This window comes from Lithobates pipiens, unplaced genomic scaffold (assembly GCF_037356315.1).
Source record: "Lithobates pipiens isolate NorthernLeopardFrog02 unplaced genomic scaffold, aLitPip1_a1.2 Scaffold_23, whole genome shotgun sequence".
NCBI lineage: Eukaryota > Metazoa > Chordata > Amphibia > Anura > Ranidae > Lithobates > Lithobates pipiens.
The window spans coordinates 120,850,150-120,863,482 of NW_027507785.1; the positions used below are offsets into that span (position 1 = coordinate 120,850,150).

At 43.3% G+C, this 13,333-nt stretch overlaps 1 protein-coding gene across 4 annotated transcripts in view; it reads left to right on the forward strand.

The window, feature by feature from the left end:
* Nucleotides 1-13,333, forward strand: part of PRKCD (protein kinase C delta) — a 217,586-nt gene that overhangs the window by 149,743 nt on the left and 54,510 nt on the right. For all 4 annotated transcript variants that reach the window (XM_077452275.1, XM_077452278.1, XM_077452277.1 and 1 more), the window contains 3 exons: nucleotides 6,590-6,681; nucleotides 7,003-7,065; nucleotides 9,345-9,483. In XM_077452275.1, coding sequence (XP_077308401.1) covers nucleotides 6,590-6,681; nucleotides 7,003-7,065; nucleotides 9,345-9,483 — 294 coding nt within the window. The remainder of the gene's footprint in view (nucleotides 1-6,589; nucleotides 6,682-7,002; nucleotides 7,066-9,344; nucleotides 9,484-13,333) is intronic.

Here is a 13,333-nt window from a genome sequence, read left to right on the forward strand (position 1 = left end):
CGTATTGCCTGCAGGTCCTAAAAGAGGACAGGCAGCATAAAAATCTACTATTCGAAATGAATTAGACAAGTAATCGTTCTAGCTTATGGGTTAAAGAGGTAGTGTCTACCCTCCTAAATCAAAATGCACTCCTCAAGGGTTGTTAGTGCTTTGTGGGCAGTGCATCACCAAGCCTCCATGGCTCAAATCTGCAAGGCCGCAACTTGGTCTTCAATCCATACATTTACCAGATTCTATCAGGCGGATTTTAAAGACATGAGAATGTCGCCTTTGGGCACAGTGTACTGCAGGCAGCAGTATAAGTCCTCTGATCTCATGGTGCCCTACTTTTTGTTGCATCTCCCTCTCCTCAGTTGGCATTGCTCTGCTCTGGGTCATCCCACATAGTAATTACTATGGGTCTGTGTCCGTGATGTACGATGAAAGAAAATCTGATTTTTATAACCACTTACCTGTAACGTCCTTTTCTTTTAAAGTACATCACGGGACACAGAGGTCCCGTCCCTCTTTCTAGTATACACGTGTATTGCTTCGCTACAAAACTGAGATGCTCCCGGTATGGGAGGGGTTATATAGGGAAACAACTTCCTGTTTAGGGTGTGCCAGTGTCCCGCGCCTGAAGTTGGACTATAACCTACATAGTAATTACTATGACTTTGTGTGTACTTCAAAAGAAAATAATTTTACAGGTAAGCTGTAAAAATCCTATTTTTTAATGATTTGTCGTTTGTACCCTTTTATGCGATACTTGCTGGCTTTTATTGTATTGCAGATAATGTTAATTTTCTGTACACTGTGTTAAACCTCAACAAAAATATTGAACAAGGAAACATGTCATGACACAAATTTCCAGAATGGCTTTCATGTCTGTCTATATGCACAGAATCTTATGGCTGAAAGCCTGGTCAGCTGAAGCTACCTGTAAAAGACTCCTCCCTTGTATGCCCTTTGAAAGAGGATGTCTCTTTGGTGAGGCACTTGACAACTTCATAAAATATGTCACAGGTGGAAAGATCCTTCTTTCACTTCACTTTCCTCAGGGTTCATCTTCAAAGCCAAATTCACCTCTCCCTCCTCTGTTGTTGGCAACTAGGAATACTGGCATCCTAGCAACCAATGTAATTGCCCCACCTCCAGCATTTACAGCAGGACTGGATGGCCTCTATCCATACCATTTATTTATATTTTAACCACTTCAGCCCGAAAGAATTTACCCACTTCCTGACCAGAGCATTTTTTGCTATTCGGCACTGCATCGCTTTAACTGACAATTGTGCGGTCGTGCGACGTGGCTCCCAAACAAAATTGACTTATTTTTTCCCACAAATGGAACTTTCTTTTGGTGGTATTTGAATAGGGGATAGATTTATGGAATTTTTATTCCTTTTTTTTTTTTTTAAACTAGCAATGGTGGCGATCAGCAATTTTTATCATGACTGCGACATTATGGTGTACACAACTGACATTTTTGACACATTTTTGGGACCATTTTCATTTATACAGCAATCAGTGCAATACAAATGCACCGATTCCTGTGTAAATGACACTGGCAGTTGACCACTAGGGGGCAGTGTTGGGGCTAAGTCTGACCTGGGGAGTGTTTATAACTGTGGGGGGCATGGCTACATGTGACACATCACTGATCTCTGCTCCCGATCACACGGAGCAGAGATCAGTGACACTGTCACTAGGCAGAACGGGGAAATGCTTGTTTACATTAGCATCTCCCTGTTCTTCCTCTCTGTGAGACGATTGCGGGGATCCCCGCGGCGATCGAGTCTGCGGGACCTGCTACCCGACTCACTGGGCTTGCCACAGGTGCGCCCGCAGGCCGCCTCTTGAAGGGTACGTCTTGAAGGCGGTGGGCAAGTGGTTAATGTATATAATTGGACATAATTTCCATTGTAATAGATCACTTCCGATCACGCCACTCCCTCTAGCGGTGTTTTTTATCCCCACGTTTTCCTTCCATTAACCTTTTTTAATTTATTTTTTATTTTTACACTTTTTTTTTTTTTTTTTTTATAAATTGCCATTTAGAATAACAAAACCAAATACTTATAAATATATCATTTCACACTATCACCCTTTTTTAAAAAGCTAAATTTAGCTCAGTTAAAATGTGCACAAAACACCTTTAAAACAATATTATAAATCACACATAAAGCATAAACAGTGTAAATCTGCAATGTAACAGTGATTAGAGAATAAAGTCCAATCTTAAAAAAATAAAAAAAAATCTCTATAAAGAATCTTTAGTGGCATGAAAAATTAACAAGAAAAAAATAACTAACTTTTCTTCTTTATAATCCACTACTGTGAAAACACACTTCCAGAAACAGTGTATTCTCTGGTCTCCAAGACCAAATAAAACACCACTGTGTAAGAATCCACCTTCCACCCAATGTGTGCCAGAATAACTCGCCAGAAATATACAACTTTTTAAAGGTGATCAAGTCTCAAAATGACTTGTGCTTTTCCAAGCTAATGTTCCAATTATGTCTCTTCACATATTACTCCTCAATGGCCAATATCCTCTGAAGCAGGAAATTATAAAGGGAAACTCCCAATAGCATGATGCTATTTAAAACCTTTGTTAAAAGGTTAAAATGACCGAATTGCACTTGCATTTTAAGCATAAAAAAGCAATGTCTGTCACCAGATTGCTCTTAGCTAATCTCTCCTTTATCCTTATTCCCCTTTAGTCTGTCAGACCTGTGCTCATTGATCCAATTTGCCTAGCACTCTGGCTGCTCCGAAGACTCACAACTCTCTGCCCTAGGGAGATAAGCAGCGGTAGACTTAGACTCCGAGACAGCATAAATAGACTCTTCCCAATGTGTTTCGTCCACTGGATAATGTCCTTTTATAACATCCAGTGGATGAAATATGCTGGGAAGACTCTATTTACACTGTCAATTAATGCAATTTGGCACATCAACACTACCCGCATTTTGCTGTGTGCACACAACGTTACCAACTTGTGGTTCTTTCTTTAGCATGTCCACTTCAACTCTGGTCTTAACCAAGGTTCTTGCATTTCTTCTATCTCAGGGCATTCCTATTGTGAACCCCTGTGATTGCCATGTCCAACATACCGTACAGAACCATCACAGATTTTAGGTGTGTCCTACATCTCCAGAAATAAGTGCTAGAACCGTCTCTCTTGGAGTGCCTGAATCTGGTTTTAACCATGACCTGTCCAGGGTTTTCCTATCCATGGACAAACTTGTCTCTTTTTTTTCTCCTGTGTTCTGACTCTGCAGTCCATGATCCATCCAACCCCCTGTTTTTTCATGAGGCTCTTAGACCTAATTGTGGTCTCTTTTGAAGCAGTTCCGTATGCCTAGTTTCACTACAGACCATTGCAACTCAACATTCTGGCAGCTTGGGGAAAAAAGTGTTCAGTTTCTGGATTGTCCCTTGTGCCTGACCAGCAGGACCAGACTTGCCATGATGTGGTGGGTCACAAGTTCAATGCTGAAATCAGGAAAATCCTACCTTCCAATGGTTTGGAAAGTGCCCATGATAGATGCCAACCTATTAGGGCTGAAGAGGAGTCCTAGGTATCCTCTAGGTACAAGAGACTTGGTTGTTAGCGGAAGGCTGACTCCAGATCAGTATTCTGGAACTCAGAGTGATTCAATTATCCCTTCAATGCTGGGCCTCTCATCTGTAAAGTCATCTGATCAAGACTCCGATAATGCCATTGCAGAGGTTTACAAAAACCATGGAGGAGGTTGCAGAAGTCTTGTGGATCAAAGAGAAACAGAAATGAGTCTGTCTGGCTGATATATTCAGGGCATGGAAAATTGTAAGGTCCACTTCCTCAGTTATCAATGTCCTGGAGAACAGTCTCTTTACCCACAGGTGTTTCAAGACCTTTTTCCGTGGGATTAATTAAGCCTAATATATCTTTCTTCCCCTGAAGCTCCTTCCTTGCCTGCTCCTTAAGATTGATATAGATGGTATTCTCACTGAACTGGCCCCGGAGGCTGTAGTACTCTGACCTTGTTAGGCTGTTTTGGTTCTTTTTCTCCCAAGGGCCGATTTACCACCCTGCTTTTTGATCACTAGCTTTGATTATCCTTACGGCTTTCAACCACACCGTACGCTTTTCATTTACTGGCTGGATAGCACCCAACATCATCCATCCCTTTCCTCCCCAGCCTTATGGTCCCTAGCCTGCCCCTTTCATTAATTAGATTTCAGTTCTTTTAATCATGGATGCTTAGCATCATATGTGGACAATACCTGCAGACTAACATTTACCTGGTTAAAGTGATTGTAAAGTCTCGTTATTTTTAACAAAAAAAAAAAAAAAGTCTCTGCTCTGTGTAATTGTTTTGCACAGAGCAGCCCAGAACCTCTGTTTCTCGAGTCTCTCTTCGGTGCTCCTGGCAACCCCCTCCTGTTGAGTGACCCCACAGCAAGCAGCTTGCTATGGGAGCACCCGAGCAAAGCCACAGCGCCCTGTGTCCATTCAGACAGAGGGCCCTGCCCCACCCCCTCTCTCTCCTCATTGGCTGACTGACCTTGACAGCAGTGGGAGCCAATGGTGCCACACTGCTGTCTCAGCTAATCACGGGAGTCCTGGGCAGCTGAGATACTGCTGCAACATTGCTGGATCTAGATGGACCTCAGGTAAGTATTTGGGGGCTGAGGGAGGCTGTTGCACACAGAAGGTTTTTTTTATCTTAATGCAAAAAATGCATTAAGATGAAAAACCTTCTGACTTTGTTACCACTTTAAGGCATCTTGATATTTGCATAGCTCCTTCCAAAAGCTAGCACACTGTTTGCATCAGAGCTAGGGACTCTTGAAAGGGGTTACTGAGGCTTGCTGTGATGATCTCCGGAAGCACCCTGCTAGCCCTTACCACAAGCCATGATCTACTTGCGTTGCCCAGAGACCCAATAATTGCATCACTGGATCTAAAATAATAAAATATGTAATAAAAATGGAAAACTGTACTTGTAGTAATATTAACATCATGCCGACCGGGCCATAGCAGAAAGACTCCTACAGCACGGCCGGCTTATTATGGGGAGGGCGTCTATGGACATCCTCCCAGAATCTTGCTCCCACACGCACCCGGGAACATCCGTGACCGCCGGGTCCAGTGGACCCCGCACATTACAGATCACGGTAAACGGCCGCTGATCGCAGCCGTTTACCACGTGATCGCTCCGTCAAATGACGGAACGATCACTTGTAAAAAAAAACGGCATCATGCCAATTGGTACAGTGAGAGGGGAGAGGGAGAGATGGCAGCAGCGCTGTGGGCTGGATGTGAAGTGCCTATAGCGCTGCTCAGTGACAATCCTCTGCCCATAATCTGTCCATACTCGGCAACACTGTGCAATACTCTGCCAATACTATGCAACACTGTGCAATACTCTGCCAATTCTCTGCAACACTGTGCAATACTCTGCAACACTGTGCAATACTCTGCCATTGCTCTGCAATAACCTGCCAATACTCTACAATAAATTTTAAAAGAAACAAAGATTTTTTTTCTACCAAATTTTCTATCTTTTTTGATATCACAAAAAATAAAAAATAAAACAGCGGGATTAAATACCACCAAAAGAAAGCTCTATTTGTGTGAAAAAAGGACAAAAATTTAATTTGGGTACAGTGTTGCATGACTGAGTATTTGTCATTCAAAGTGTGGGAGCACCAAAAGTTGAAAATTGGTCTGTTAGGAAGGGTGTTTAAGTGCCCAGTGGTCAAGTGGTTAAGCGGGAAAGGAAGAATCACGGAACAAATAATATAAGTAGATTAACCTTAAGCTTTATACTCTGTCTTTCTGTTAATTTGATAGTTGTCAGAACAAGAGGTGAATGGTAACCTCCTCGTTGGGCAGAGGGCTGTGACGATTTTTTTTTAGTAAAGTGGCAAAGGTCAGAGCATCTTCAAAGGTCTTGTTGAGGTCTTTGTCCCTCATTGGAAAGAAAAACAGAGAATGCCCCTGGGACTTTATAGGCAATGGTCAGAGCCAGATAAAGAAATAAAAGGGGGAAAAAGTACAAAATGTTGTTAAATATAAAATATCTAGATCTAAACGTCAATAACACAATTTTGAATAAAATCAAAGAATGGTAGTACAATATAGGACTGTAATCTTGGACACACGGTTGTTCTCGTGGTGCGAGGCCAAACCACAAACAATTATATAGAAGATCCCAACATATTTCAGAATATAATAAATTCCTTTTTCAGGGATGGACCAATCAGTCTGTATTTCCTGATGGTATAGTAACAGGGTATCAACATAAGCGTATAATATACAAATTATAACAAGAGTAGTACATGGGTGATGGATAACAGCATGGCGTCATATAACTGGATAATAAGATTTGAAAATACTCTCATAGTAGCTATCCTTTAACAAATTCAAAAGCACAACATGGTTCATTGGATATTTCCACAGTAAGTAGCCCATCGCATTTGTCCCTTACTAGGGGATAAAATCTCAAAAAAAAAAAAGACAGACTTCAATATAATAAAACATTTGTCCATGCATAAACAGGTCTAAACTAGTAAAGGGTCTCATGCAAGTGCCTTTTTCTGTGCCCCAAACCAGGAGCATCTCTTCTTTGTTATGGAGTTTCTGAATGGTGGAGATTTGATGTTCCACATACAAGACAAGGGCCGTTTTGATCTTTTCAGGTCGACGTAAGTATATGTTTCATAGCTGAATTGAAGTAGTCTGTCTCCGTTTGTCTGCTATAAGCATATTTCACTACAAAATGTTACCTTGTGCTATTATCTTTGACTATATTATTGCTGTTTGCATCATGTTATTAAATAAACCAACCCAGGCTGCTGGAGGACACAAAACTGTTGTCTTTTCAGCTTGGCTACTGATTCATTTATCGTTATTCTAGACTAATAATACCCAAGACCATATAAATGTTTATGTACTCAATTACATTAATTTATCAGTGTATATTGATATTTATTACATCCCATGTGAATTCTTCCATCTGTCTTCAGGTTCTATGCTGCTGAAATAATCTGTGGATTACAATTTCTCCATACAAAGGGCATTATTTATAGGTAAGGCAAAATTATAGCATAATCTTTAAGCGTAGTATGTAATTCTGCTTATACTGATTTCACAGTTTCAGTAGTTGGTAAAGTTGAAGATCCTGATCAAAGATCTTCTACCATCAGACTGCATTGCTCATCCCTACTAAAGTCAGTGAGAAATTCTTCTGACATTTAGCACATAGGCTATGCAACTTAGAGATGAAATGCAGATCACAACCACCTGGGACCGAAGCTACACATACATACTGGACAACTTTCCTAGACCTATCCTAAACTTGTGGAGGTGTTTCTTCTTAAAGTATTTTTCTGGCTCTATATACATTGTTTAGCATCACCACTCCCAATATAATCATGGTTCATACCCAAAACTATTATAGCTTGATGAATATTCCTAAACCGCTCTTTGGAACCTGTAAACAAAGTGTAATAATCATTGTTTCTTCCCTTCTTCCCCAGCTGGAATCAATCTGTTCCCCTTACAGAAAGAGAGATCAGTAATAAAAATGACCAGTGCTCTCAAACTCCAAAATAACAAGTTCAGTAATTTCTCTGTGTAACCAAAGATCAGGCATCCATCAACTTCTTCCTGTTAATACTCTCTTTATCCTTCCTCTGAATCCAATCTTCCTTTACAGTGAGTTAAAAAAAAAAAAAAGAAATATAGTGTAGTAGGCTCAACCCACCATGCCTTTTATGCTCACCTCGTCAATTCAATTTTGTGTCAATAAATAACCATTTGTTCTTCTTTATATACCCTTACCCTTCATATACTTGGTGTATGGTATACACCAAGTATATGCAGCGTAATGGTGTTAAAACAACGGGGAATTTATGTACCGTATTTATTGGTGTATAACACGCACATTCATTTTAAGAGGGAAGTTTCGGGAAAAAAACGTAAATTTTAAATAAGGAACTTTGAAGCAAAATAAGGGTCAGTGCCTATCTGTAGCCTCACTATTGCCATCAATGCAGCCTGATCAGTGCCCATCTGCAGCCTCACCATTGCCATCAGTGCAGCCTGATCAATGCCCATCTGCAGCCTAAAAGAGACAGGGAGGGGGCGAGACGAATGGCAACAGATTATATAAAGTGAGAATCTCCCATTATAGATGGAACAGTGGTCCAATGGTGGCCCAGAAGATGGGACTTCCTATTACAGAGGCCACCATGTAAATGGGAGATTCTCACTGTATGTAATGTGATTGTGCTCATTCCACCCCCTCCCTGTCCCCTCTGAGGCAGCTAAAATTGAAATATTGATGTATAACACGCTATTTGCACCCGATTTTCAGTGTGAAAAAGTGCGTGTTATACACCAATAATTAGAGGATTTATGGTTTATATTCTGTCTCCATCATTTAAAATACATCTATAATCTAAAATAGATTAAAAAAATTATAGAACACTGGAGAACAAATACACATATAGTTATTGATAAAGTGAGCACATAAGATTTATGGCATGGGTTGAGCATACTTCTCTATTATTTCTTTTTTTTGCGATCACTGTAATGGAAGATTCGATTCAGAGAAAGCATAAAGAGAAATAACAGAAGTTTATGGACATATGGTCGCCTGATCTTCAGTTATTCAGAGACATTATTGAACTTGTTATCTTGGAGTTTGAGAACGCTGGTCACTTTTATTATTCTTATTATTCATATCTGCCATCAAAAGAGGAAAGAAAAGAGCTTCAGGCAGAGGGTAAAAGTAAAAGTCACCAGTATTGTCTGTGATCCCCTACAGCTGAGCTTTTCTCCAGGTCTGACTTGCTGGTCCTTGCTCCGTAGTATGTCTCTCCTTGGAGGTGGCCATCTTGTCAGAGGCAGGCTTTGCCCCTTTATGCAAGAGCCTCCAGCAATAACAGTGAGCAGAATAGAAGTGATATCTCCAAATCGCCATAGACTAACAGTCAAAGGCACCAGTGCCTTAGCTTTTACACTGCAGATATACAGGCTGTAGGCACAGAAGTGTCCAGGGACCTATAGAAACCAGGAAGTAAACTATTCTTTTTTTGGAGGAATTGAAGCCTAAAGGTACATTTTCAGGGTACTGCTTAGGAACAATTAACATTTTTAAATGTTTCCTGTAACAGAAAATCTTCACTTGTTGCAAACAAGTCCACTTTAAGTATGTAGGCAAAATGTATGAATACTTAGTTGTATTTTTATAGTTTTCATTTCTGTATATAAGCAAAATGTAAGGATAACAAATTATGCCATGAATATCTACTAGGCCTATGGAGGTTTGAGAATGTGCAAAACTTACAGTATTTGCCTTTAGGGATCTGAAATTGGACAATGTGATGTTGGATCGGGATGGACACATCAAAATTGCAGACTTTGGTATGTGCAAGGAGAATGTTTATGGAGAAAATAAAGCAAGTACATTCTGTGGGACCCCAGATTATATTGCTCCAGAGGTAAGAGTAACAGCTGTCTTACCTGTATGCATTTAGGAAATGTGTTTATGCAACATATATTACGCAACACACATCTATGCAAACGTGTCTATGCACCATGTGTTTATGCAAACATGCATCCACGCAAACACGTATAGCTATGCAGCATGCATACACACTTATGCCCACACGTCTATACAAACATATGCTTATAAAAACCTGCGTTTATGCAACATGTCTATGCAGACGCGCCATTGAGGCCAGCCTTGGGGGGGCTGCATTCTAGGCAGCTGCCCGCTTGTCGGGGGAGGGAGCCACGGGGCGCTGCTCTCTGTGAACATGTGCCTATGCAGGATTGTGTTCTATGCAAGCAAGTATACTATGCTGCACATGATCAACGGCACCTGGTCCCATACTTATATTCAGGATTAGGCAAGTGCACAGGCATCCAATGCAGCCTCTATGCTGCTTCAACAGCCTAAGGCCTCTTCCACATCTGTGCGACCCGTCCTGCGACTTGGGACTGTAAGGTCACCTGACAAGTCGCGCCCCATGATTTCCAATGAGTACCCTTCATATCCATGCGTCTTTAAGTCGCAGCGACCTCAAAACAGCCCCTGCACCACTCTGGTCCGACCTTGGCGAGACTTGAGGTCCATAGACCTCACGATTACACAGGCACTGCTTCACGTTGATCCAAAATTGCATTAAAGTTGCAGCAAAAATGCGCAACTCAAATCGCACAAGTGAAAAGGGAGCTCAAAACTAAGCTGCTGCAGACCCAATGCATGCTATTCTTGAGACACAACTCCTTTCAAGTGCACCAATGCTCTTTGTGTTCAAAACATGTGCTTATGCCACATGTATTCAACATCTATGCAAAATGTGTTTATTCAAGCATGCATTTAGGCAACAAGCTTGCAAGCAGTGGCGGCCCGCCCATAGGGGGCACCCGGGCGCCGCCACTCCCTCCCCCGAGGTGTAAAAAAAAAAAAAAAAGTAAAAAAAAAAAACAGGCCCTTTAAGACATTTAAAAAAAAAAAAAAATATGTCATTTAACAATTTAACATAGTGTACTGTGGCGCCGGTCACAGTGCACTATGAGAAGCGCCACGTCGATGCAGTCACAAGATTGCATCCATGGCGCTTCATTTGCGGGTTAAAAAACCCGCCTTGCGGCACACTGCAGGACGCCGACTAGCTTCCGCCCGTAAAATCACTGTGATTCTACGGGTGGGAGCATTGTCATTCTTAGACAGGCAGGTCACTTCCGGCTTTCGGCTGCTTCACGAAACCCGGAAGTGACGTCGGCAGCTCCGTTCCTCAGCCCGAGCGGAGCTGCAAGACAGTGAGGCAGGAGGTGAGTCACCGCATAAAGGCTTTCTAGTTTCTACTTTTTTGAGAATGTTCATGCATTTAGCTGAATGAATGGAAAAAAAGCTTTCACAGCCAGAAAGGTTTCCCCAGGCCAGGCGACTTTTGCCGTGGCCAATCAGAGAATGAGCTCTGAAGGGGGAACTCCACGCCAAATTTCTGAAAAAATATTTGACGTGGGTTCCCCCTCCGAGAGCATACCAGGCCCTTAGGTCTGGTATGGATTCCAAGGGGAACCCCCTACGCAGAAAAAACGGCGTGGGGGTCCCCCCCAGATCCACACCAGACCCTTATCCGAGCACGCTACCCGGCCGGCCAGGAAAGGGGGTGGGGACGAGCGGGCGCCCCCCCTCCTGAGCCGTACCAGGCTGCGTGCCCTCAACATGGGGGGGTGCCTTGGGGGAGGGGGGGCGTGCGGCCCCCCCACCCCAAAGCACCTTGTCCCCATGTTGATGAGGACAAGGGCCTCTTCCCAACAACCCTGGCCGTTGGTTGTCGGGGTCTGCGGGCGGGGGGCTTATCGGAATCCGGGAGCCCCCTTTAATAAGGGGGCCCCGGATACCGGCCCCCCACCCTATGTGAAGAAGTATGGGGTACAATGTACCCCTACCCATTCACCTGTGAAAAAAAGTACAAAAAAAACACAACACAGGGTTAAAATATTTTATTGCACAGCTCCGGGGTTCTTCCGTCTTCGGGGGTCTTCTCGCCGGACTCCTTCGCTATCTTCTTGTAGCTCTTTTGCTAGCGGAGGAGCCCGGCTTTCTTCCTCACCGCCGGCCTCTTCTTCCGACTTCGGGGGTCTTGTCCCCCTCTTCGGTTCTTCTGCCGGGCCACCGCGCCTTCTTATAGCTCTTTTACAGGCAAGAAGAAGAAGAGGAACAGGCGGCGGCAGCGGCGACGACAGAAGAACCGAAGAGGGGGACAAGACCCCCGAAGTCGGAAGAAGAGGCCGGCGGCGAGGAAGAAAGCCGGGCTCCTCCGCTAGCAAAAGAGCTACAAGAAGATAGCGGAGTCCGGCGAGAAGACCCCCGAAGACGGAAGACCCCCGGAGCTGTGCAATAAAATATTTTAACCCTGTGTTGTGTTTTTTTTGTACTTTTTTTCACAGGTGAATGGGTAGGGGTACATTGTACCCCATACTTCTTCACATAGGGTGGGGGGCCGGTATCCGGGGGCCCCCTTATTAAAGGGGGCTCCCGGATTCCGATAAGCCCCCCGCCCGCAGACCCCGACAACCAACGGCCAGGGTTGTCGGGAAGAGGCCCTTGTCCTCATCAACATGGAGACAAGGTGCTTTGGGGTGGGGGGGCCGCACGCCCCCCCTCCCCCAAGGCACCCCCCCATGTTGAGGGCACGCGCCCTGGTACGGCTCAGGAGGGGGGGGCACCCGCTCGTCCCCACCCCCTTTCCTGGCCGGCCGGGTAGCGTGCTCGAATAAGGGTCTGGTGTGGATCTGGGGGGGACTCCCACGCCATTTTTTTCGGCGTAGGGGGTTCCCCTTGGAATCCATACCAGACCTAAGGGCCTGGTATGCTCTCGGAGGGGGGAACCCACGCCAACTTTTTTTTTCAGATTACACAAGGGGCGTGGTCTATGAGAAGTGGGAGGGGCCAAAAAGATGGGCGGGGTCATGATGGGCCCCATCCAAAAACTTCACCAGCCGCCACTGCTTGCAAGCATGTATACCATGTTGTACTCGGCCCCATACTAGTTTTGAATAGTTTAGCACATATGCATGCCACGCAGTCTTTTCCTGCTTCAGCCCAAAAATACTGAAAAAATAAAAAAATGAATACTCTAATGCTGCCCCCCTGAAGAAGAGAATAGTTCACTTCTCAGTTCAGATTTTAGATACCATATAGGGGGGTCTAATTAGCAAAAAATGTATCATCAACGTGAATAATATCCCTCTCATTAACAATCAGTTAATGAGAGGGATGCCATTCTTTAACAACTATCATATGTGCACCTACTCATAATACATTCACCATAATATATACATAAAATTTATTTAAACAACAGTTCACACATTCATGTGATAACACCCCAGTGACCGCAATTGCTGCAACAACTATAGTGTAAAAGTCCTTGAGATTTAAACTATTCCAAATAAAAGTTCCTCTGTAACGTGATGTGATTCTCACACACAAAACGATGACAGATCTTTCGTGTAGAGAGATGTAGCCACAACCTTCTACGTGATCTTTCACCACAGCCTCGATCATCCACACCAAATACGGTAAGTGATTGTAATATGATTCAGCTTACCAGATTTTATTGACCACTTTATTAAAAAAGTTAGTCAGTAATCGCTTCTGCAGGGTTGTACCTGCTCACATGCTTTTAACCTGTAGACAGTTTCAGCCTTCCTCCTCACAGACAAGTACAGTAAATAGAAAACAGATGGAGAGCCTCCATACCGTAATTCAGTTTTATTAAAAAATGTAAAATAATACACAGCCAAATGGCTCCTTACTTGAAAAAGTGCTGCACT